The sequence below is a fragment of the Megascapheus bottae genome, chromosome 2, assembly GCF_031878675.1.
Source record: "Megascapheus bottae isolate mThoBot1 chromosome 2, mThoBot2.hap1, whole genome shotgun sequence".
Taxonomy (NCBI): Eukaryota; Metazoa; Chordata; class Mammalia; order Rodentia; family Geomyidae; genus Megascapheus; species Megascapheus bottae.
This window is the reverse complement of record NC_143510.1, coordinates 47,945,757-47,972,265: the sequence shown is the minus strand read 5'-3', so window position 1 is coordinate 47,972,265 and position 26,509 is coordinate 47,945,757. Positions and strand designations below refer to the sequence as shown.

General features: G+C 44.3%; 2 protein-coding genes across 6 annotated transcripts in view; both read right to left on the bottom strand.

Annotated features, from left to right (window-relative positions):
* Atf1 (activating transcription factor 1) overlaps positions 1-14,382 on the bottom strand; it is a 30,667-nt gene extending 16,285 nt beyond the window's left edge. The window contains exons 1-2 of one of the 4 annotated variants that reach the window (XM_090325698.1): positions 14,179-14,382; positions 1,850-1,948 (exon numbers count right to left, since the gene is read on the bottom strand). In XM_090325698.1, coding sequence (XP_090181824.1) covers positions 1,850-1,942 — 93 coding nt within the window. In that variant the 5' untranslated portion in view covers positions 1,943-1,948; positions 14,179-14,382. Of the gene's footprint in view, positions 1-1,849; positions 1,949-7,781; positions 8,203-13,463; positions 13,951-14,178 lie in introns of those variants that run through there. The other 3 variants (XM_090325705.1, XM_090325683.1, XM_090325690.1) reach the window with 3 other exon arrangements.
* Positions 14,383-18,079: 3,697 nt separating this feature from the next.
* Dip2b (DIP2 acetate--CoA ligase B (putative)) overlaps positions 18,080-26,509 on the bottom strand; it is a 230,636-nt gene continuing 222,206 nt past the window's right edge. For both annotated transcript variants that reach the window (XM_090325667.1, XM_090325674.1), the window contains 2 exons: positions 25,929-26,052; positions 18,080-23,385 (listed from right to left, as the gene is read on the bottom strand). In XM_090325667.1, the coding sequence (XP_090181793.1) occupies positions 23,133-23,385; positions 25,929-26,052 (377 nt within the window). In that variant the 3' untranslated portion in view covers positions 18,080-23,132. The remainder of the gene's footprint in view (positions 23,386-25,928; positions 26,053-26,509) is intronic.

The following is a 26,509-nucleotide window of genomic DNA, read 5'->3' as shown; positions in this document are numbered from 1 at the left end:
AGTTCCCAGGCCCTGAGATCAAGCCCCAGGACTGGCCAAAAAAAAAAAAAAAAAACAAACCAACAAACAAAACATTTTTCGGCTCACGCCTGAAATCCTACTCAGGAAGCTGAGATCTGAGGATCAAGGTTCACAGACAGCCCAGGCACAAAAAAACTTGAGACTCTCATCTCCAATTAACTTCTAGAAATTGGGAAGTGGGGCTTGGTTCAAGGGTAGGGTGGTAGCCTTGACCTAAGAGCTCAGGGACAACATCTAGACCAACTTCAAGCCCCATGACCCACCAAAAAAAAAGTCTCATGGACAATAGTGCCCAGGCGGGCTTTGAACCTACATCCTCAGATCTCAGCCTCCTGAGTAGCTAAGATTACAGGAGTGAGCCACCAAGCCCAGCTTCTGTTTAAATTCTTTACTCAGCAAAACATTTTAATGTACACATGATAAATCTGTTAAAATGAAAATGGTTCAAACTGAGCATGATGGAATATACCTATTAACTCCTGTACTTGAGAGACTAAAGAGAAGGCATGAATTCAATATAGTCTGGGTTTTATAATAAAGATACCCTAAGTCCAAGATATTTTACTTCACAAAACCATTAGACTTTGTTCTAGGCTAGTTCAAAAGCTAATGCTTATAACCCAACACTTGGAATGCTAAGGCAGGAGGTTCAAGGGTTCATGCCAGCTAGGCCCCAGTCGTTCACACTTACTTAGGTGGCTGAGATCTGATATTTGAGGTTAGAAGCCAGCCATGGCAGATAAATCTCTTATCCAATCAACTAGCAAAAAGCTAGAACTAAAGGTGTGACTCAAGTTCTAAAGTGCCAGCCATAAGCAAAAAAAGTGGAGCAAGAGCACTGAGGCCCCAAGTTCACGTGGGGTGGGAGATTGTGTATGGTAGGGTTCAGGCTAGCTTGGTTACCTCATAGCCCAAGGAGGGAAAAAAAACCATATAGCCTTGACAAGATATATAATCCACTTTTCCTATTCCTTTTGAATTCTTTCTTTGCTTGGCTCTTCTCTTAAATATCAGTTCTAAGAGATTGCTCTTTCTCTGCCATGTTTTGTTTCTTTTTTTTTTTTTTTTTTTTTGCCAATCTTGGGGCTTGAACTCAGGACCTAAGCATTGTCCTTGGACTTTTTTTTCCTCAAGGCTAGCACTTTACTACTTGAGCCACAGCACTACTTCCAGCTTTTTTCTATGTATGTGGTACCCAGGAATCAAACCCAGATCTTTGTGCATGCGAGGCAAGCACTCTACCACTAGGCCAAACTCCTGGCCCCTTTTCTTTTCTTTTCCTTCCTCTCTGCCTCCCCTTCCTCCCTCCCTCCCTCCCTTTCTTTTTGTGGGTCCTGGGGCTTAAACTCTGCCTAGGTGCTGTCCCTGAGCTCTTCAGCTCAAGGCTACTGCCCTACCCTTGGGCCTGGGCGTTGTCCCTGAGCTCAAGTCTACTGTTCTACCCTTGAGCCAAGCCCTATTTCCCATTTTCTAAATATTAGTTGGAAATAAAGAGTCTCAGGTCCTTTTGTGTCTGGGCTGGCCGTGAACCTTGATCTTCAGATCTCAGCCTCCTGAGTAGCCAGGATTTCAGATGTGAGCCACCACGCATGCCCAGAGATAATTGTTCTTTTCTGGATCAGTAGGGCTTGAACTCTGGGCCTGGGCACCGTTCCTGAGCTCTTCAGCTCAAGGCTATTTACTGCCCTTCCCTTGACCCACAGCCCCACTTCCCTAAGCCATGTTTCTTTTCTAATAAAATTTTCTATCATTCTTTAAAAGGATTAGAAATAAGATTAACCTACACATAATACATTCTGAATATTACTTTGGCTGATCCTTTACTTACCTGTTGAGCAATATGAGAAATATGAGCTCCCTGAACTGTTGAACCGGGTTGAGATGCTGTCTCTGAGGTGTTATTCTTGTGGGAATCTTCCATAATCAACTATAAGGGAAAAAGTACAAATAACAAGTGGTACAGAATATTACTAAATACTTTGTCATGTAAAACTTCGATTACTTGGCTGCCTGCAAGGATGGATATGGACTAATGGTTTGGAAATATAGGAGCTACTTTTTTTTTTTTGTACCAGGCATGGTAATACATACTACCTATAATCCCAGCACTCAGAAAGTTAAGGACGGAATATTTTAAGTTTGAAGTCAGCATGGGCTATAAAGCATCATCTCAACAACAAAAACCAAAAAGGCAAAACAAAGACTTTTTACATCTTTTCATTTTCAAAAATTCTGACAAAGTAAGGCACTGGTGGTTCATATCTGTAAGCCCCAGTTACTTTCTTGTAGCAATCCATTACATATCGCGGGAAGGTCACAGAACAACTCTAAAACATAATTGGCTTATCATAAAGCAGGGAAGAACTCAAAAAGAATTATTGACTAAATCAAAGGGAGTGGGTACTTCAAACTGATTGGTTAGGGATATATTGCCCTAGGCAAACGTCACCTGTGGGTCATCCTGCCCTGGGCAAGCGTCACCTCGGTCATTCTGCCCTGAACAAACTTCACCTGTGGGACCCTCTGCCCTGGGCAAACATCACCTGCGGGTCAGTGGGTCATCCTTCCCTGGGCAAACACCCTTGAAGCTGCTATCTCTGCTGGTTTAGAACTAGTTCAGTGACCTTCGGGTGGGGCCTGCTTAAAAATAACTTTTTACTGAAGTTGATGGAACTTCAAAATTAATTTAGGCTTCTCAACTTAGGAGGCTGAGATCTGAGGATTGTGGTTCAAAGCCAGTCCAAGCAGGAAAGTCTGTGAGACTCTTATCTGTAAGTAACCACCAGAAAACAAGAAGTAGTGCTGTGGCTCAAAGGAGTTCAGGGACAGTACCTAGGCCAAGTTCAAGCCTTAAACCAACAAAAGAAAAAAATTAAGACAAACAAACCAAGAAGAACAGCAGTCTTCCCACTTATGCAGATACATATTCAAGTCTATGGAATTGTTTTTAACTGCACACATAATAGCATCATATAGAAAATTTGTTGAATAAAAGTTGAACAAAAAAATTAAATTATACCCAAAGTGTCTTTAAACGTTTAGCTGATCAGAACAATCAACTGTGAGATATGTAGCTTGGATAAGAATGAAAACAAGTTATAAAAGACAAATATATCAAATGGGAGAAGTACCAATAACTAATGGAACGGCAAAAAAGATGTGAAGGTGTGTTTTTTGTTTTGTACCACTAAGGTTTTAAGTCAGGGCCTGGTGCTCATTAGGAGGGTTTCTATTACATGAGTCCCCCCCCCCCCCCCCCCAGAATTTAAGGTCATGGTCAAAAGCAAAGACAAAGGTTGACTCAAAAGATGGAAGTGGGGGACCAGGAGTGTGGCCTAATGGTAGAGTGCTTGCTCAGCATGAACAAAGCTCTGGGTTCAATTTTTAGTTACCACATACATAGAAAAGCCCTAAGTGGCATGGTGGCTCCAAGTGGTAGAGCACTAGACTAGCCTTGATTTGAAGAGCTCAGGGACAGCACCCATGTTCTGAGGTCAAGCCCATTGACTACAAGACAAGACAAAACAAAACACAACGCAACTGGGAGTGGTAAAGCACTAGCCTTGAGTACAAAGAGGCTCAGGTACCATGCCTCTAGACCCTACAACTGACCAAAAAAAAAAAGGAAAAACTCTAAATGAGGCCATTCTCCAGTGTCAGTGCTACTTCTTCACTTCTTGCTGGTCAAGCACCAGGAAAAAACAAGGTAGGTAAGAGCTCTATACAATTCATGCTTATAGAAAGTTGATTACCCACAAAATCACAGTGGTACAGCATCAGGAAACAAATGATCACAAAAGCCACGACAGCCAGGTGCTGGTGGCCTAAGCCTGTAATCCTAGCTACTCAGGAGGCTGAGATCTGAGGATCGAGGTTCAAAGCCAGCCCGGGCACGAAAGGACCAAAGACTTTTATTTCCATTTAACCACTAGAAAACTAGAAGTGGCACTGTGGTTAGTCTTGAGCATAAAAACCTCAAGGAGAGGGCCAGGAGTGTGCTCACCTAACATGCATGAAGCCCTGAGTTTAAATCCTTAGTACCACATACTCTGAAAAAGCTGGAAGTGGTGCTGTGGCTCAAGTGGCAGAGTGCTAGTCTTGAGCAAAAGTGTCCAAGGACAGCGCTCTGGCCCTGAGTTCAAGCCCCATTACAAAACAAAACAAAACAAGTCACTGATAAGAGCATGTCCTCTACTAGAAGGTTGAAGAAACCATTATAGACATGCCATTGTGATGCTTCATGACATTAAGATACTATCAGAATCAGTGAAGTAATTGAAAACTCCCCTTCTAGCACCTAGTTCAAGAAATTATTCAGGACTTTAAAACAGATCTGTGCTTCCAGAGCACAGCTACTGGTGCTTTATAGGTGACAAATGATGCCTATTTGGTTGGCCTTGTTGAAGACAACAACCTGCGTGCTATCCATACCAAAAGTGTAACAATTAGATATCCAGGTTGCATGCTACATATGAGGAGGACATATAAAACATAATTAAGAATTCACTAGGTGCTGTGGCGCACACCTGTAATCCTAGCTACTCAGGAGGCTGGTTTAAAACTAGCCTGGGCAGAAAAGAACCTGAAACTCTCATCTCCAATTAAGGGCTTCTAGTAGAGGGTATACTCTTGCTAGTGACTGTTTTGTAGAGGAGCTTAAGTTTTCTGGTGAGAAAACTGAAGTGGCGCTGTGACTCAAAGTGGTAGAGCTCTAGCCTTGAGCTGAAAAGCTCAGGGACAGTGCCCAGGCTCAGAGTTCAAGCTGCACAACCAACCAAAAAAAAATTAATTATTTGCCAGCAGCTCACACCTGTTACCCTAGTTATTCAGGGCTGAGATCCGAGGCTCACCATTCAAAGCTAGCCAGATCAGAAAAGTCTGTTAAGACTTAAACCACCAAAAATCCAAAAGTAAAGCTGTAGCTCAAGTTATAGAAGACTTGCTATAAGCAAAAAAACCTTTACGGACAGCACCGTAGCCCTGATTTCAAGCCCCCAAATTGGCAAAAAAACTACATATATCCACTATCCTCACACATAAATACATATAGTATACTTACATATACTATATATACATATATATAGAACATGATTAACTATGGGATTATGTATAAGAATGAGGAAAAGGAAAAATAAAAATGGAGAGTGAACCTATGAAGAGAACATAAAGAATTTCAATGAATGCTGTTATCAATGTAAGGGCAGGAAAACAGAAACCATTAGAGGTTATTAAGAGCACAATATCTCAATGTCTGAAATACCACAGTGAAATCCATAGTTGCAATGAATACACTCAAAAATAGATTAAAAAAAAAAAAAACAAGATAAGCACCAGGCTCATGCTACAATCCTGGCTACTCATGAGGCTGAGATCTGAGGATTGCCATTGGAAGCCAATAGGAAGTCTGTGAAACACTTACCTCCACCAGAAGAAGGGGGGGGGGGGCTAATGAAGAAATGAATGAGGGTGAGTACAAAGTAGTCTGTTTTCATAAACAGAGTAATAAAACCAGGTGAAGCCAGGTGCTTCATACAAAAAAGTTGAAGACATCAATGTGTGTGCTATCTATACCAAAAGTGTAGAAAATGTGAAATAGGGCTTGGCTGAAGGGTAGGGTAGTAGCCTTGAGCTGAAGAGCTCAGAGACAATGCCCTGGGATAGGGCGGTAGCCTTAAGCTGAATGAAGAGCTCAGGGACAGTGCCCAGGCTGAGTTCAAGCCCCATGACCCACCAAAAAAAAAAAGGGGGCGGGTGGGAGTTTGGCCTAGTGGTTGCTTAGCATGCACGAAGACCGGAGTACCACATGCATAGAAAAGCCAGAAGTGGTGCTGTGGCTCAAGTGGTAGATCTTGAGGCCTTGAGGAAAACCCAAGACCAGTGCTCAGGCCCTGAGGATCAAGCCCAGGACCGCCAAAAAAAAAAAACCAAAAAACAAAAAAAACTCAAGGACAGTGCCCAGGCACAGACACACACATACCCCCCCCCCCCTGGCCCTGCAAAAAAAAAAAAAAAAAAAAAAACAAAAGAAAAACACAAAACTTGTATGATTTCTCCTTTTATAATGCATTTATAGATAGTAGTACCAACTATCCATAGGAGGAGTCCAACTAGTACAAACAAGTAGATAGCTGCCTAGGACTAATGGAAATGAAAAAGTTACGGAAACTTATTGCACAACCACGTGAATGTATTTACATTACTAAATGCTCATTTAGAAATGATTAAGATAGGGAAACGGAAGGGCTGGAGGGATTACTGAAGTGTAACAGAGTGCCTGCCTAGCAAACATAAGGCCCTAAAATCGGTTAGGTAGAAAAAAAAAACAAGCAAACATGAAAACAGACTAAAATGGTTCAGATAGGGCTGGGAACTTGTCTAGCAAATATGAGGTTCTGGATTTGATGCCAATACCAGAAGTTCTGAAACAAAAATTCATTGAGGTTCCAGGCTTTAAATTCCAGGCCTTGGACTTACTGGGCTTGTTTGCTGGGTTGGTGCCCAACCACTTAGGCCACACATATACAGTCTAGCAAGTAATTTAAAAGTCTCTCATACTTTTCTTTCAGAAGGTGGTTTTAAACCTTGATTCTTAAACCTCAAGGTCCTGTGTAGCTAGGATTACAGGCATGAGCCACTGGCACCTGACTTTTTTTTCCCCTCTGAAATATGTCATTAGCCCTTTTGTTGTAAGATGGAATAAACACTAGAAATAATAAAGGTTGGAAAATCTTAATCACAACACCACCTACCTTATTCCTTATTTCCTATTATGTAAAAAAAAAAAAACCAAATCAAGCTCTTCCCCTCCAAAAGTACAAACAGTTTTGTATTTTCATGTCATAAATATGTTTTACTGAAATTACAGGGCATAACTTTTATTTGCTCCCCCCACCTTTTTTTTTTGTCTAAGACTGGGACTCAAATTCAGCATTTGACACTTCTACTCAGTGGCTGGCGATCTACCATTTGAGCCATGCCTCCAAACCCCTCCTGTTTTCAGGAGGAAGGGAATTAGGGCTGCCAGTACTAGGGCTTGAACCCTGAACTCTGGCCCCCACTTCCTCTTAGCTCTTTATCACTCAAGTCTGGCACTCTACCATGTGAGCCAAGCCTTCAATTACTGCTCACTTTTACTTTTTGCCAGTCTTGGGGCTTAAACTCAGGGCCTAAGCACTGTCCTTGAGCTTTCTCAAGGCTAGTGTTCTACCACTTGAGCCACAGCACCACTTCTGGCTTTTTCTGTGTATGTGGTAATGAGGAATTGAACCCAGGGATTCATGCTTGCTACGCAAGCCCTCTACTACTCAGCCACATTCCCAGCCTACTGCTCACTTTAACTGTTATTCACAAAATTGAGATCAAAATGAACAATATGTTAAAACAACAATACATTTAGCTAGGTGCTGGTCACTCACACCTATAATGTCAGATATTTAGGAGGCCAAGATGTGAGCATCAAAGTTTGAAGCTAGTGTAGGTAGGAAAAGTCTGAGACTTTTATCTCCAATTAGCTACCAAAAAGCTGTAAGTAGATATATAGCTTGAGTGACAGAGTGCTAACCTTGAGCAGAAAGATTAAGGGATAATGCCTAAGCCTTAAGTTCAAGCCCCAATCCTGGTACATGATGCATACACAAGTGTACACGTACACGTACGCACACACATACATGAACATAAAAAAATAAAAAACCGTTAAGTTGCTTAACACAAAAGTAAATCATCTTTAATGATTAAGTTCCAAGTAGCAGCTGTAAACTCACCATGAGACAATCCCAAGCAGGGTAGCACCGTGATGCTTCTTGAAGCACCATCATTGGGAATAATTGGGGAAAACTGAGAAAACACGGCAAGCTGCAAATTTACTGATGAGAAGGCATGTACAAAGAACATGGGTGCCTACGTTGTGTTAGCTACTCAGACTGCTGAGGTCTAAGGATAGCACTCTGTGAGACTACCTCCAATTAACCAGCAAAAAGCCAGAAAAAAAAAATTTAAGATTGTAAGGTAGTAATAAACTAAGGGGTTTTTGTTTTTGATAAGTTTGGGAGATCTTTCCAAAGCACTCTACCACTGAAATACAATGCTGCTAGCTCCCTACAAACCCTCTCCCTTACAATCTGATGTCTGAACTCAGGGCTTCAGGCTTGTAGGCTTGTAGACATGCTTCCAGACCTCTAAGAGCTTTTCAATGTGTAACCTCCTGGGATTATCTCGTTGAGAAACATCTTAATCAGGACAAATTTGTCTGGGGACTAGAGATTTGTTTTAAGTGTTACAGCGCTAAGAACAAAAAACTTCAGCCAGGTACAATGGCTCCCACTTGTAATCCTAGCAACTTGGGAGGCTAGCATCTCAAGGATGGAAGCTTGAGGACAACCCAGGCAAATAGTTCATGGGACCCCTCTTCTTGACCAATTAAAGGTTGGGATTTTAGCTACATAGGAAGGATAAATACTCTAGCTGACCCAGGAGTACAAAGTAAGACCTTATTAGAAAAAAAGGATAAAATAATTCACTGAGAGTGTGGCTCCAGGGGTAGAGAACCTGCCTGGCCCTGAGTACAAGCCCCAGTACTGTCATTAAAAAAAAAATTATCAGGACCAGGAATTTGGCCTAGTGGTGCTTGCCTAGCATGCACAAAGACTTGGGTTCAATTCTTCAGTACCAAATACATAAAAAAAAAAGCCAGAAGTGGTGCTGTGACTCAAGTGGTAGAGCTTCAGCCTTGAAAAAGTCCAAGGAAAGTGCCCAGGCCCTGGTTCAAGGCCCAGGACTGGCAAAAAAAAAAAAAAAAGTCATGAACTGATCTCACAGTAAGATGTACAACTGTTTTAATATAAATCAGAAATCTATTCTTTTTTGTTGTTGGGTCATGGGGTTTGAACTCAGGGCCTGGATGCTATCCCTGAGTTTTTTTCAGTCAAGGCTAGCACATTCTTATTTTGAGCCACAGCACCACTGGTTTTCTGGTGGTTAAATGAAGAGTCTTAGGGACTTTCCAATGTAGGCTAGGCTTCCAGGTGTGAGCCATGGGCACTCGGTTATTCTATTCCATATTGCCTCTTTTCCAAGAGTACCCTCATATTACCTTTTCTTGCTACTCCTTCTAATACTTTTGTATATTTTTTCGTATGTCTTGCGCAGCAAACTATATTTGTTATTGGCATGTGTTTCTCTTAGTTTTAGGCCCTCAAAAAAGGGAAGGTCTGTTATATAAATAGGTTCTGGGATCAGCAGAAACCTTCATGTAGTCAACAGTAAAAATCCAACAACTGATAAACGAAGGGGGTCCTAACTTCCTCACTGAGAGGGGATGTTGGATTAGGGTAAGCTTGAAGACAGGAAGTCCCTTCTCACCATTTTACAAATGAACCCATCTCCTCTCAAAATTGCTCTTGTCACATTGACTCTTTCACATCATGAAATATGCAGGCTTGCTTTCTTTCACATTAAGAAGTCTTTAGCTCCTATTTCCTGCCTGGGAACAGAAAATTTCCTTTTGTTTCTCCCTTTTCTAATACAGAAATCCTAGCTAAAACAGATAAATATTTCATAGAGAATTATTTCACCTCAGCTTCAGAAACAAGGCAATTTTGGCACAAGAAAACTTGTAGGGCCGGGTATTTGTGGCTCAAACATGTAAACCTAGTTATTCAGGAGGCTGAGATCTGAGGATTGAGGCTCAAAGCTAGCAGATCAGGAAAGTCTATGGCACTCATCTCCAGTTAACCATCAAAAAGCTGGAAGTGGAACGATGGCTCAAATGGTAGAGCATTAGCCTTGAGCCAAAAACCTCAGAGATAATAACCAGGTCCTGAGACCCAGGAACAACACACATGGAAACAAAATGAAAAAAAACTTATCGTGACATCACATTTCATGTTGGAACTGGAAACTCATGGGGTGAAATGAGGAAAAAAAGACATTTTGAAGGGACTACCACTACCACCTGTTGGTTATGTACTAGTACCGCACAAATAAATCACAGAACAAATATTCCTAGAGGAACTTATAAGTACTATTCATGAGCTATCACAATTTGACTTTAGAAGGACAGATTTCAAAGTTTCATGTCTTGTTTTGTAGGGTTGGGAATCAAATTCAGGCCTTGTTCAGGCTAGACAGTGCTCTATTGAGACAGGATGGATCAGGGAGAGTGAGACCTGGGAAACAGCTGCCAGGAACAGAGAAACATTGCACTAACGAATAGCTTGATTAAAAGCACACCACTACTTTTGTCATAAACATTACCTCATAAACTATTTTAATAAAAAAGGGGAGAAAAATGGGCCGGGAGTTTGGCCGAGTGGTAGAGTGCTTGCCTAGCATGCACAAAGACCTGGGTTCAATTCCTCAGTACTACATACATAGAAAAAAGCTGGAAGTGGTGCTGAGGCTCAAGTGGTAGAGCTCTAGCCTTGAGAAAGTCCAAGGACAGTGCTCAGGCCCTGAGCTCAAACCCAGGACTGGCCCAAAAAAAAAAGGGGGGGGGGGTAGAGAAAAGGAAAGATGAGAGAAAGCAACTTTCTTCCCCTGACCTTGCATGCTCTGAGACTTCAAGAAAGAAAATCTTACAAGACATTCTGGGAAAAGAACTCCTTTGGGCACAAAATGTTTGCTAAAATATTAGCCAGGAGGATAGGCAAGCATCAATGACTCAAGTTTGGAGGAAAATCATAACTAAATCAGTGACCCAAGTTTAATAGGCCAAACTTGATGTCTCTGAACTGATAAAACAATTGAACACCAAAAATGATGAAATATGTCAGGTGTCAGAACAAAGGGAGCATTTTTCTAAGGTGAATTTGAGCCAAACTCCACTTTTTTTTTTCACCAAAAATACTCAAGATGTTAAAGACCACCCTGACCTGTTATCAGATGTGTATGCACCCAGGTCTGGATAATGTACTATCTTCACTTTGCTTTATTAAATTTTCTTGGCCTCTATTTCTGTATGTCCTCAAATTCATTTTCTAAGACTATCACAAACTCAATACCTCTGTACGAGGCAGAGGCTTCCTCCCTCTAACACCTCCATTCTGGGGCATCACAAAACACCCATCTATTAACAGTCTGATGACCCCCCCAGGCCCATCATTTTCAGTTGTGGTAAGTTACTATTGAGCTACATTCTGAGAGTACTTTCAGGGTGCTTACTACTAATGAAGTCAATTAAAAAACAAACAAACAAACAAACAAACAAAAAAACAAGTTTGAAGCCAGGCACTGGTGGTTAACACCTGTAATCCTAGCTACTCAAGAGGCTGAGAGCTGAGGGTCACAGTTAAAAGCCAGCCTGGGCACTAAAGTCCAGGAGACTCAGCCCCAATAAACCACAGAAAACTAGAAGAGGCACTGTGGCTCAAAGTGGCAGAGCACTACTCGATCAAAAAGAGGTTAGGGACAGCACCCAGGCCCTGAATTCAAGGCCCACAACCAACCAAAACAAAACAACAACAAAGAGTTTGAGGGACTGGGAGTTGGCCTAGTGGTAGAGTTCTTTTAGCATGCACAAAGACCTGGGATCAATTCCTCAGTACCACATACATAGAAAAAGCTTGAAGTGGGCCGGGAGTTTGGCCTAGTGGTAGAGTACTTGCCTAGCATGCATGAAGAAGACCTGGGTTCAATTCCTTGGTACCATATACATAGAAAAAAAACAGAAGTGGTGCTGTGGCTCAAGTGGTAGAGTTCTAGCTTTGAAAAAGCCCAAGGACAGTGCTCAGGCCCTGAGTTCAAGCCCCAGGATTGGCAAAAAAAAAAGTTCCAGACTCATCTCCAATTACTAAAAGCCAGAAATAGGCCAGGAGATGGTGGTTCACACAGGTAATCCTAGCTACCCTGGAGACCAAGATCTTAGAATCACTGAAACCAGCCTGACAAAGTCTGAGACTCTTGGCTCCAATAAACTACTTAGAAAAAGCTGGAAATGACCTAGTGGCTTAAGTGGTAGAGTTAGTCTTGAAGAAGCTCAGAGTCAGTGCCTATACCCAGAGCTCAGGCCTCAGGACCAGCAAGAAAAAAATAAAAGCCAGAAGTGGAGTTGTGACTCAAGTAGTAGAAGCCTTGAGCAAAAAAGCTCAGAAACAGTTCCCAGCTGGAGTTCAGGCTCTAGTAGTATCTGCTGGTGTGTACACAAACACAGACATATATAGCAGGATACAGGTGGTTGATGAGTATCTTCAATTAACCAGCAAAATGCTGAAAGGGGAAGTGTGGCTACGGGATATAGTGCCAGCTTTGAGCAAAAAAGCCAAGTGAGAGCACAAAGCCCTGACTTCAAGACCAGTACCAGCAACACCCAAGCAGAAAGGTGAGCAGCACTAGTGAAAGGATAAGGTTATCAAGAAGATGAATATGGTCCTATTAGCGGTAAGTATAAAAATAGAATAATGAAGCCGGGCGTGGTGTCTCAAGCCAGTAATCCTACTCAGGAGGCTGACATCGGAGGACCGCGGTTCAAAGCCAGCCCTGCACTAAAGTCTGTGAGGCTCTTATCTCTAACCACCAGAAACCGGAAGTGGCACTGTGGCAGGGACAGCGCTCAGGCCGAGTGCAAGCCCCAGGACAGACTAAAAAAAAAAAGAAGAGGGGGCTGGGAGTTTGGCCTAGTGGTAGAGTGCTTGCCTAGCATGCTCGAAGACCCGGGTTCGATTCCTTGGTACCATATACTTAGAAAAAAGGCAAAAGTGGTGCTGAGGCTCAAGTGGTAGAGCTCTAGCCTTGAGAAAGTCCAAGGACAGTGCTCAGGCCCTGAGCTCAAGCCCAGGACTGGCAAAAAAAAAAAAAAAAGGCTGAAGCTGCCGGTGGCCTGTAATACTAGAAGGCTGAGATCTGAGGACTGCCTTTCCAAGTCAGCCCAGCCAATTAAATTCACGGGACTTTTATCTCCAACCATAAAAACAAACCACACACAAAATAAAAAGCCAGGAGGAGAGCTAGGGCTCAAGTGGTAGAGCACTAGCCTACAGTGAAAAAACTAAGGGACACTCACCCCTAAATTCAAGCTGTAGTATTGGCACCAAAAAAAAGTACAAACAACAAAAAAAATCACAAAAAAACCTGAGTAATGAAACCTTTTGAGAACTTGTGTGGGGAAGGCGGAGACAAGAGTGTGAGGGAATGATTGGAACAGATCTTATCCTGTGTGGAATTGGCAGAATAAAATACGACGCCCCCAACTAATGTATGCTAAAAATAAAAGAATGAAGAGGCTTTTCAGTAAAATGCATTTTGCGAACCTACAACAACAACCAAAAAAAACCCGAACAACCTTTGGGGGGGGGGGTTGGAGGCGTGGCTCAGGTGGTAGAGCGCCCGCCAATCAGAGAACTCGTCGAATACAGATTTGAGTCCAGGTCTGAGGTAGGGAGAGGGGGGAAAAAAAAACAAAAACAAAACCCTCTACTCACGGATGAGGCCACTTCTGAGAGAACCCCTACCTGCCACACGCTGAAATGGCCCGCAAGCCCTAGGCTCTCACACACTGTGAAGTCCATACTCGACACCCGCTAGCCAGACCGTAACTAGAGTAACCGTAAGCGCCGGCGCTCCGCGGAGTCGCGGGGAAGCGGACACGCGCCGGGGCTCCCCTCCGACAGGGGAAGGAAATGAAAGCCAGACTCCGGGCACCCCGGCGCCGAGGCGGGACGGGGGGCGACTCCGCTCCTCGTAACCCGGCCCCGCTGCCACCCGAGCGCGGGGTGACCGGCGCCCGCACCGCCCGCCTCCCCACGAGACCCGGAGCCTCGGGCCAAGGAAGGGCGCCCCGCGCCAGCCCAAGGCCACAACGCTCTCCCCGCGAACGCTCGTGCGAGCCGGCAAACGCCGGCCGGGGACGGCCGCGGCGCTAGCGCCACTCAGCTTTAAATGGAAGCGGGGCGAGGGGAGGCGGAGCCCAACGACGGGGCAGCCGGCGCGCAGAAACACCCCCTCACCCCGCGAACCGGAAGCGCGCTCGTCGCGGAAAGCGGCCGTCACTCCCGCTTCCGCCGCGCCCTTCCCCCCCACCGCGGCCGCCACAGGCCGCGGGCGCGCGCGCGCACGACCCCCCAGCCGGCGCGCGACCCGCGAGGCGCCTCAGCCAACGCCGCGCTCCCACGCCTCCCGCGCCTGGGTCAGGGCGCCCACCCCCGCCCCTCCACCGCGCCCGCTTACCTGCGTCGGCCGCCTCGCTGCAGTGCGGGGCGGGAACGTCACTCCCCACCTCCCCGCCCCCTCTCGGCAGGAAACGGGACTTCCTCCGGAGTCAGGCGGGACGGGGAGAACAAGGGCACTTAAGAGTCAACGGTGCCTGGCTACCGTTTCTTGGCCGTCGAGGCCGCCACAGGCGGCATGATCTACCACAAGCCGGGGGCAGGGCGGGTGGGGTGGGGGGGGCAAGACAGAGTGCGAGTGTGCGTGGGGGGTGAGGCGGGGCGGGGCCTTCGTGCGGGACGCCGTGCTGCGTCACGACGCGCGCACGTGACGCCCCGCCATCTTTGGCAGGCCTCCACCCGAGGCGGTGTTAGTCTCCAGGGTGTTCCCTCTTCCGGCTCTCGCCCCGCCCACTCCCCCGGGGCTCACCTGTGGGCGAGGTGGTTGGCTGTAGGGCGTCGTTTTCGTCGTCTGGGGTGCTGGGGTCCTGGGCCATGTCCGAGGACGCCCGTCAGGTCTGCTGCTTGAGATCCGAAGCGCACGCGCGCGTGTCTTCCTCAGGTGAAACGTGTTCCTGATCTGCTCAGGTGATCTGGGACCCGATCAGTGACCCGGCTGAAGGGAATTTCAGCTAGAGGGGAGAGCCTGGGCCTTTCCAGGAGGGCTCTTTGAGCTTAACTCGGGCTTTGACTTAAACCCAAACAGGTGTGGCACCCTAGAGTCCGGATTTCCCACAGCCCTAGAAGATTTGTTTACAGAAGCCGGGTGATCCCTGGAGGCTGTTAGGACTGGGAATTCAAGGCCAGCCTCAGTTGGACTACAAGAGATTCTGTTGCCTAAAAAAAAAGTATTAGAGAAGAAAAACGTACAATCTAGGCACTGGTGTTTAAGACCTACTCGGGACGCTGAGATCTGAGGATAACGGTTCAAACACAACCAGGGAATGAAAACTGGAAGTGGCTCAAGTGGTAGAGCACTGACCTTGAGCTGAAGGGCTCAAGCCCCAAAAACCACCACCCTCCCTCAAAAAACAAAACAAAATCCTACCATACCTTCCTCCTACCTAGTTGCAGATAAAGCCTCTGGGAAGAGTAGTTTTGCACAGCCTTACTTCTTTGAGCCAGTTTCTGGCTGTCCTCAAAGCTATACCAGAAATGCCAAGTGACTATGTGCTACCTCTATGACTTCCAACTACTATTGAATTTTTTTGCCAGTATTGGGACGTGAACTCAGAGCCTTGTTTTGTTTTTTTTTTGCCTGTCTTGGTGCTGGGCCTTGGCACTTGGATTTTCTCAAGGCTAGCGCTCTACCACTTGAGCCACAGTACCATTTCCAGCTTTTCCTGTGTATGTGGCACCGAGGAATTGAACCCAGGGCTTTCTGCATACTAGACAAGCACTCTACCACTAGGCCATGCTCCTGGCCCATCTTCATGGCTTTTTAGCTCACAATTAGTACACTTTCCACTTGTTGCTAGTTAATTGGAGATAAATCTCAGAGGCTTTCCTGCCCAGGCTGGCTTCAAACTGCCATCCTCAGATCTGATTACAAGTGTGAGCCACCATTGTCCAGCTTCTCCATTCTTAATGCTTTGATAGAAGTGAACTTGATCTTAGTTCATCTTGTACTGCTAGTGACTGGAGGCTGGTTTTTTTTTTTTTGGCCCCCTTCTCTCTTTCTGGCCCCGCTCGCTCCGGCCCCGCTCGCTCCGGCCCCGCTCGCTCCGGCCCCGCTCGCTCCGGCCCCGCTGGCTCCGGTCCGGCTCGCTCCCTCCGGCCCTGCTCGCTCCGGCCCCTTCTTGCTCTGGCCCCGCTCGCTCTGGCCCCGCTCGCTCCCGCTCCGGCCCTGCTCGCTCCGGCCACCACTCGGTTGGGCTCCGCTTGCTTGCTTTCGCTCTCTGTCGCTTGTTGCAGTCTCGTCTCTGGCACTTCCGGCTTGGTTGTGTATGTGGGATACCGAGGAATCGAACCCGGGTCCTTGTGCATGCTAGGCAAGCACTTTAACCGCTAGGCCAAACTCCCGGGCCCTGGAGGCTGTTTTTAAAGGCAGAAACTTAACTGCTCACAGTTCTAGAATCTGGGAAGTCTGCAGTCAAAGTGCTGCCAGGTTTGTTTTCCTCTGAAAGATGAAAATTCACTGCTGACCTTCTGGAGGAAGTAAACTGAATATAGGCATTGTTTTTGTGTCAGTACTGGGGCTTGCAGTCAGGGCCTCGGTACTGTTGAAAGGGGAAAAGGGTCTTTTAAGCTGGAAAAAATTCTAGGGTGAAAAGCTGACAGGAATTACCCCATTCTGAGGTGACAGTAAGCTCTCTGATTTTTTTTTTTTTTTTTTGGTGGGTCATGGGGCTTGAACTGGGCCTGGGTGTTGTCCCTGAGCTCTACAGTTCAAGGCCACCACTCCTACCCTTGAGCCAAGCCCCACTTCCTGTTTTCTAGAAGTTAATTGGAGATGAGTCTCAGGTCCTTTTGTGCCCATGCTGGCTTTGAACCTCAATCATCAGATCTCAGTCTCCTGAGTAGTTAGGATTACAGGCGTAAGCTACCGTGCCCTGTTTAGCTCTCTGATCTTGATAGACAACTCCTCTACCCCTTTCTAACCCGAGGTACATTGTGTAACTTTTTGAAAAAACCCTGCTTGTTCTGCAATAAAACTGAAAAATCCTTGCTTTTTTTTTTTTAATCCAAGCTTATAATAGTTTAAAATTACTAAATACCACATGGGTTAAGTGGAAAGTAGCCAGGCGTGGCTTATGGCTATAACCCAGCTATTTCATTTAGGGAGAATAATTGATGAGGGCTAGCTTGGGCAAAAAATGTGATATCCCACCTCAAACTGGGCACAGTGGTCTGCAGCCATCAATCTATGCAGGAAGATTAAGTAGAAGGACCACAGTTCAAACTGTCCAAGGTATTAAACAGGACCTTATCTAAAATACATGTGTGTGCTAGAACTGGGTTTGTGCTCTCTTGGCTTTTTAGCTCAAGGCTTGTACTCTACCACACTTCTAGCTTTTTGCTGGTTAACTGGAGATAAAAAGTCTTAGGGGGGCTGGGAGTGTGGCCTAGTGGTAAAGTGCTTTCCCAGCATGCACAAAGGGTACCACATACACAGGAAAAAGCCACCAGTGGTGCTGTGACTCAAGTGGTAGAATGTTAGTCTTGAGAAAGCTCAAGGATGGTGCCCAGAAATGTTGAGTTCAAGCCCCAGAACTAGAAACAAAAAAAAAGTCCTTAAGGCTTTAAACCACGATCCTCACAGCTCAGGTAGAATTACAGGTGTGAGCCATCAGTGCCTGACTGAAAATTTAAAAAGTGTGCATACAGCCAGGCGTGGTGGCTCACGCCTGTAATCCTAGCTACTTAGGAAGCTGAGATCTGAGGATCAAGTTTCAAAGCCAGCACGGGCACAAAAGGACTTGAGACTCATCTCCAATTAACCTCTAGAAAGTAGGGAAGTGGAGCCTGGCTCAAGGATAGGGTGGTAGCCTTGAGCTGAAGAGCTCAGGGACAGCATCCAGGCCAAGTTCAAGCCCTATGTCTGTCTGTGTCTCACACACACAGTATGTGTACATGTGTTCACATGATAGAACACCTTGCTCAGTAAGCTCAAAGTCCTGAGTTCAACTCCAGTACCATAAAAAATCCTGACAAGAGTCCCCTAAGTTAAAAAAAAATAGTAGTTCATTGATCTTGCCTCCTTTAACTGTACTAATTTTATCTATTCACTTTCCTTAGGTCACTGAAAATCTACTGTTAAGTTGCTCTGAAGTTAAATTTAAAACAGATCAATTCCAAGGCTGGAATTGATCAGTGGTAGAATATAGGCAGGATGCCCTGGATTTGATCCCAACACTACCTATAACACAGAAGAAATCTAGCAATATCCTAGCCCCATCCAGTGTATGAAATATTAAACACAATCAAGCATCAATATTTATTAACACAAGACAAAGGAAACACATTCAATGAGTTAATAGAACACTGTCCAGCCAGATGTTAAATTTAAAAATGTATATCTAGTCTAATTTCAAATAAATAAAAAAAACTTTATACATAATTACACAGTAATATAGTTTGAATTTGACATGGGTAAATAACTTGACAGAAAATAAAACAGCATTTAGGACTGAAAAAGTTATTCTTGTATCTTTACAGTCTCTTCCTCTGGACAAATAACACCGTCCATCTACATATACCTAAACTGGAAATGTATGGATGGCAGAGAAAGGCCTATCATGTATTTGGAGTACTGCAGCTTCAAACTCCAAATATTCTTGCTTTTACATCAAAGCAGATAACAAAAACAACACTAAGGCATAGATTATGTTGGAGTTTGAAGGTAAGGTGTTAACTCCTCATTGCTTTAAGTCTAAAAGATTCCTGGATATTCAAAGTAACTTATTTGGCCAAGAGATTGAGCACCATGCCTGGGACAGAGACCTTAACAGAAACCTAAGGCCTCCAGCCCTTTGTTGAGTCAACAAAAGCATTAAGCAAGCATTGCCCAGGAACTGAAGTTGGGAGACATTCATAACCAAGACAGGCAATGGTCCCTAAATAGCCAAGACAACACAACCACATGGGGAAAGGCTGTGACACTGGGGAGCACTTGGGTCCTCTGTGTGCAGGAATGAAAGACTGGATCACTGAGGCGCACAAGGTGGGCATCCCTAGTCTCAGCGATACACAACATGACATTTGATCTAAGAATCCTCAGGCCTAGGAATTTTCCTTACATAATGCCTTCCTGACCTACCCCAGTTACTGCTGAGAACCAGAACGTGGTCCAGAAACTTTAGATCAAAAGTTTCTCCTGCATGGAGTGGTGACACAGGAGGCTGGGAAGAAGGGCTGTAGCTTTGTGATCGGCCAAAAAAAAAAAAAAATTAGGAGCCGGGAGTTTGGCCTAGTGGTAGAGTGCTTGCCTAGCATGCATGAAGACCCGGGTTCAATTCCTCAGTACTACATATCTAAAAAAAGCCGGAAGTGGTGCTGTGGCTCAAGTGATGGAACTCTAGCCTTGAGAAAGCCCGAGGACAGTGCTCAGGCCCAGAATTCAAGCCCCAGGACTGGCAAAAAAAAAAAGTATTTTTCCTTCTCTTGAGATAGAGCTTGCTGTTAATGTCTGCCCTCCCCACTCCCATTTCCCCTAACATAAGAAACCAGAACACATCAAAGAAGTGGAAAGCCTGGGGCTTTGTTTAATCAATGGCCTTATAAACTTGCCTTAAGTCACTTCTACCAAGAACGTTCCACTTAATGTGGAAAGGGCAAGAGCACTCTATCAAGTTTTTTATTTTTTTTTCCCTCAAGACAGACCTTCAGTCTGAAGACGACAGAGTGAACACCTAGCTGAGCAGACTTCTTTGAGGGGATGCCTGATGGATGAGATTTCCCCAAGGACAGTGCTCAGCTTTCATTCCTCCACTAGTACAGACTGGTTTGGGGGGATATTCAAAGGAAAAAAAAAAAAACCCAAACCCCATAGAGCCAGACACATGTCAGGAAGTGTATGTATGTGTGTGTGGGGGGGAGTGTTACAGACCTGAGGAATGATAAAACTACATAGCCCTAAGTGACTGGGAGTTGGCCTCACTCTGAGATGAACTATTCTTGAAAGAATGAGAGTGTACACTGTCCACTGTACTAGCCACTAGCCATAAGTGCCTCCTGAAGACTGAAATATGGCTAGTCTGAAATAAGATAAGTTTAATATTGGGCCGGGAGTTTGGCCTAATGGTAGAGTGCTTGCCTAGCATGCACGAAGACCCAGGTTCGATTCCTCGGCACTACATACATAGAAAAAAAAGCCTGAAGTGGTGCTGAAGCTCAAGTGGTAGAGCTCTAGCCTTGAGAAAGTCCAAGGACAGTGCTTAGGCCCTGAGCTCAAGCCCAGGACTGGCAAAAAAAAAAAAAAAAAAAAGATAAGTTTAATATCCACTAGATTTAAAAAATGAAATGCAAAAAACCTAAAATTAAAATTGCAATTTTTACATTGATTTCACATTGAAATATTTTTGGTATACTGGGTTAAATATATTAAAATCAGTACTACATGCTTCTTTTAAAAATGTAGTTACTAAGCCAGGCGCAGGTGGCTCATGCCTGTAATCCTAGTTACAGAGACTAAGATCTGAGGATTGCAGTTCAAAGCCAGTCCAGGCAGCAAAGTCCCTGTGAGACTCTTATTGCCAATTAACCACTCAGAGTAGTGCTGTGGCTCAAAGTGGTAGAGTACTAGCCTTGAGCAAAGAGCTCAGGGACAGCTCCTAGGCCCTGAGTTCAAGCCCCATGACCCCCCCCCCACACACAAAATTTTTCTATTACAGATGTGGCTGACATTACATGTAGAGCATTTATGTGTCCCTAGATACAATCTTACTTGTGTTTGTTAAGAATTATGAGTTTGCCTATGTTTTTTTTTTTCTTAGAATTTGGGGATTATGGAGATAAAACTATCTAATAGCCAGGCTCTCCTACTTTGGTTAATGAATCAGAATAATTCTCATGCTCAAGAGGCTGAGACAGGACAATCAAGGTTTGGGGCCAGCCAGAGTTAAATAGGCAGACCCTGTCTCAAAAACTGAAAAGCCATGCACCTGTGGTTCACACCTGTAATCCCAGCTATTGGAGAGGCTGAGATGGGGACTGTAGTTAAAGGGCAGCCTGGGAAGAAGTCTGTGGGATTTCCATAGAAACTGGAATGACGTATGCCTGTGATCCCAGCAACAACAGGAATCCTAAAATAGGTAGATCAAGGTTCAATTACCTGTCCAAGTGGAAAGCAAGAGTCTATCTTAAAAATAACCAGTGAAAAACAGGAGGCTCAAGAGGCAAAGTACCAGCTCAGCAAATGTGAAGCCCTGAGTTCAAACCCCAGTACTAGGGAAAAAAAAATGGTAAAAAATGGCCGGGAGTTTGGCCTAGTGGTAGAGTGCTTGCCTAGCATGCATGAAGACCGGGGTACCACATATATAGCAAAAAGCCAGAAGTGGTGCTGTGGCTCAAGTGGTAGAGCCCTATCCTTGAGAAAAATCCAGGGACAGTGCTCAGGCCCTGAGCTCATGCCCAGGACTGGCAAAAAAAAAAAAAAAAGGTAAAAAAATAAAACCAAAACAAAGCTAGTTTTTAAGAACATTATTTTCCCAAATCATCAGGCGGTTTTCTTGTAAGGCAAAGCATTGCTAGACACTCAAATTTCCCATTGTCTAATGGAAGTGCCTCTTACCTATACATCCTAGAATTTCCTCCATCATGTGTAAATTAATTACATCCAAAATGCTGAAAATGGGATCTGAACTGGAAAGTGTCTCGAGGTCTCCCCTCAGCGGGGAATGAGCTTTGTGAGGAAAAGAGGGCTATGTAAAAGGGAGCCAGAAAGGGGCTCTGAGTCATGAGACTATAAAGGCAGCCAGGAACTGCCCTAGTGGAGAGTCCAGTCTTTGCTGTATAAACCTTATTTTCAGGGTAATTACAAGTCTTAGAAATTGTTTAAAAACACATTTAGTTTACATGATGTTACAGTGGGGGTAAATAATATGTATTAAAATAGTCTAAATAAATATTTACACAATAGATCAGAATGGGTCAAAGAGAACCATTTTGATTTAAAGAGTTAATTCTTTTAACTTTTGAGGTTTTCTTTAGTTTTTAAAAATATTTCTGTAAGAAAAAAATAATAAAATTTAACTATGCTCAAATACATGAAGGATTAGGCTAAAGAAAAATACCAAGCCAGAGGCCAAACTCAGTTATCTGCTCCATGGGCTTAGCCTGGTACCAATTATTTCACCAGCGTTCCTTGTGTACATCAGACCTCTCTGTTTTCAGCCCACACTGGCTGTTCTGGCTGCTTTGAATGGTCAGTCGTGAGTTATGTGGCTATGCAGACTGATCCCACTGGCTTAATAGCCTGGCATTCTTGCTTTAAACTCCTGGCACTCACCAAGACCCTCATCAATTTTCAGAAAAGAGAATCTCTGCTGCTCACACAGTTGACAAAGGGCCTGGAAAAAAAAGAAACTCCAAATTCTCCTGTTATTTTACATATGAAAGTTTCAATTCTGGGGTGAGAGTGAGCTGTTGTGTTTATTTTATTTTTTTAGAACAGGGTAGAATCTGATGACTCTTATCTCTTTCTTAGAATTAATTTTTAAATGAGATTTTTTTCACTATACACAAGGTTGAATCCTTGAAGCATAAGCTAAATCTGAGAATGCAAGCTTGAAAAACATAGGTAGCTTTAGTTTATGAGCTATACCAGCCAGCAAAGACAGAGAATGGTGTTCAGTGAAAGCTGCAAACAACCTGCACTTTTCAGTTACCTAATCAATTAATTATAATAAGAGAATACTGAAATTCTCTACAAGTAGAAATGTTTCTACTTTGGTGGTTGTCATTTCACAAGCCAAGTCTTCCATTCTTTAGCTATGTGTATTTGTATTTACATGTTTAAAACACTGGTCAAAATGTATTATAGTCCAGAATTAGACAAGAATAATCTCATATTTAGTGGATTATTTGATTTGCTTACAGGTTGCCTCAAAGTAAGCTGAGTAGTTTCGTGTTAACAAAACCCGCAGAACATCTTGCTACAGGAAAATGGCAAAGTACAGTACAGAGTGGGGGACTGTGTAATCCAGACTACCCCTTTATGTGAATTCATTAAACTCCCTTACAAAAATTCTAAACCAGCATTAGATAAAAATACAAGTATGTACAACAGATGAAAAAAATGCAACATGCAAGTAACTGCTTTAGCAACATGCTGTCCCCGCTGTGCTGAAGCTCAGGTCTAATAAACTCAATGTGGTTTTCATTTGCTACCACAGAATTCCCCTTTCCTGTGTGTTGTTTGACTGCAGAATCCCACAGGACGAGATGAAGGACACGATGTAGCCGGCTCAGCTCATTTCACATCATTTGAAAGTTTGCTTCTAGCCACGGTTCTTCAGTCTGTGATTCTTGGGCTGGCTACATGTTGTAAGCCACATAGATGGGGTCTAACTGATCTGCAAGGAAGCTGTCACGGAGGTGCATCCTCTGCTTCTCTCCTCTGGAGTTGATCGGGATGACACCTGGGTCCACTACGACCACAACACCAACGATGAGATAATGCTCTTCCAGGACCACATTGGTCACCAAAGGAACCAGATCTAGGGCTTCCTGTTCAGAGCCACAAAGTTCTACAACCACCACAAGTAAGTTGGTCCATGTGAACACGGCACTGCAATTTCAATGACATTTAATTAATGCTACCAATCATTTTTTAAAATAGTATCTCTTAAGACTTATGTCTATTTCCTTCAAAACTGCCTTTTCTCCTAGATTTCACCCAGGTCAGCAGCCGTGTCTGTAATGTATGACTGTGTCCTGATAACCACACCGGTTATCTCAGCCATCTAAACTCTCTGGAGACTCTAGAAGTGGGATTCAAAGTTGTCAGCAGGTATTCTCAACTGAGCACATTCATGTCTATAAATTCAGGGTTAGGGGCCAGGAGTTTGGCTTAGGGGTGGAGTGCCTGCTTAGCATGCACAAAGACCCAGGTTCAATTCCTCAGTACCACATACATAAAAAAAGCTGGAAGTGGTGCTGTGGCTCAAGTGGTGGAGCTCTAGCCTTGAGAGAAAACCCAAGAATAGTCTTCAGGCCCTGAGTTCAAGGGCCTGGACTAGCAAAAAAAAAAAAAAATTCAGGGTTAGCTGAGACAGCAAGGAAGCACAGGTATGGAGCTTCAGAGAGGAGAGAATGAGGGAAGTCAATGCTCATGTGGCTCTGGACATATGCGAGGTCACTGGCTCCCAATGATCTTCCAGTCCCTGTTCCCGCCTGCCTTGAAACCCACAGCCAGAGTCTTTTTGAACTGTGTAAGTTTCTTTTATTATTTGGTGAATACCATTTCTGTTAATATAACACAGAATTTTCACTAAGGTAGGTGTGTGTGTGTGTGTGTGTTTGTGCATGTGTGCACATGCACATGCATGTGCCAGTCCTAGGGCTGAATTCAGGGCCTACATGCTATCCCTGAGCTTCTTTTTACTCAAGGCTGGTGCTCTACCACTTGAGCCACAAGCACCATTTCTAATTTATTCTGCGTAGTTTACTTGAGGTAAGAGTCTCGTGGACTTCTCTGGCTGAGCAGGCTTAGAACTGTGACCCTCAGATCTCAGCCTCCTGAATGGCTAGGATGACAATGGTGAGCCACCAACACTGGGCCTGAGATAATATTCTTAAATAGCATCCGACCTCATGTAAGCTGTGAGTGCTCCAGAGTGTCCTCTACTGAGTGTTCAAGATTCATTTTCACTGTCATCCACTAGCATGGCGGAAAAGGGCACTGCCATTTTACAAGAGGTCCTGCTACCCTCAAAGGCCCACAAAGCCTTAGGCAAGTGCCAAATACATGTTTGTGTTCTTGTATCCAACTGCAATGAACCTAAGAGGCCCCAGGACTGGAGGAAAACAAAGAAATTAGGGAAATTGGCAGGCCTCTGCAAAACTGACGGAGAAGGAAAAGCCCTGTAAGGAAGTTGGCTGCACCTCTCTTTGAACCTCAATCCTCAGATCTCATACTCCTGGGTAGCTAGGATTATAGGTGTGAGCCACTGGTGCCTGGCTAAGACCTTTTATTCTTTTTTTTTTTTAAACCTTTTCTTTTGCCAGTCCTGGGGCTGGAGCCCAGGGTGTTGGCACTGTCCTTGGACTTTCTCAAGGCCAGAGTTCTACCAATTGAGTCACAGCACCACTTCTGACTTTTTTCTATGTAATTGGTACCAAGAATTGAACCCAAGTCTTCATGTATGCTAAGGCAAGCACTCAATCACTAGGCCAAACTCCCAGCCCCATGCCTTTTATTCTTGCTCAATTTTTTCACTCCTGGCTAGAGCTTTATCACTTGAGCCATGCTTCCATTTCCAGTAATTTGCTAGTTAATTGAAGATAAGATATTGGAGATTTGTGTGCCTGGGCCGGGCTCAAATTGATATCCTCAGAACTCAGCCTCCTAAATAGCTAGGATTATACACATGAGTTACTGATGCCCAGCTACCACAGCTATTTTGATGGTTGTTTATGCTTTCCAGATATTCCTTTATCTAAAGAGGTTCTTGCTTTGGTCAGTATATCTCCTCAGACCTGAACAAAAGCTGAAAAGGGCAAGAACCTCTTTTTAGACGAGAGAAGTAACTAGAAAGCATGTAAGAAAACTGGGTGTTACACCTACCTCTAATTTTAGACATTGAATTTTTATTGCAATCAAGATCTCAGGCGCGGTGGCCCATACCTGTAAACCTAGCTACTCGGGAGGCTGAGATCTGAGGATCGTGGCTTAAAGCCAGTCTGGGCAGAAAAGTCTATGAGACTCTTCTCATAACCACCAGAAAACTGGAAGTGGAGCTGTGGCTCAAAGTCATAGAGAGCTAGCCTTCAGCAAAAGAGTTCAAGGACAAAGCAGTCCAAACCCCATGACTGAAAAAACAAACAAAAAATACAAACAACAACAACAAAAGAACTCAGTAAAGCTGGACACTGGTGGCTTGTGCCTATCATCTTAGCTACTCAGGAGGCTGACTGAAATGTAAAGATTAAGTTTCAAAGCTAGCCTGAGTAGGAAAGTCTGTGAGATTCTCAAATATAATCAACCAGCAAAAAGCTGGACATGGAAGAAGTGGTAGACTACCAACTAAGTAAAAAAGCCAAAGAGCATGAGGATTGACTTTCACCACTACTAAAGCTGAGGTTGGGTGTGGTCTGTATAAAGACAATTACCACTCAGCAATGCTCCTGTGGATCCGAGACACTGACGTCTCAATATCAATCGGGTGGTATCGTAATCCTCGCAGCTCCAGAGTTTCATCCAGAGCTCCCACCACATACAACGCATCATGTCGTTCTGTCAGAAAGAAGAAATAGAGTTCAGATACATACTAACAACAATCTAATGATGGAGTTAAGCAAAAAGGATTCACCCCTAGCAAATGCATGACTTTGGGCAATTCCATAAGGCTCTGAATCCTGCTTCCTACCTCTGTGAGACACAGATAAATGTTATCATGAGAATTAAATGAATTAATCCTCACAAGAGAGCTGATATGGTACATGGTACGAGTGTTCACACACACACACACACACACACACACACACACACACACACACACACACACACATTTTGTGTGTGTGTGTGTGTGTGTGTGTGTGTGTAGGATCATGGGGCTTGAACTCTGGGCCTGGGCACTCTCTCTGAGCTCTTCAGCTCAAAGCTACCACCCTCTCCCTGGGCCTGGGTGGTGTCCCTGAGCTCTTTAGCTCAAGGCTACCAAACCCCACCTTTGAGCCAAGCCCCACTTCTC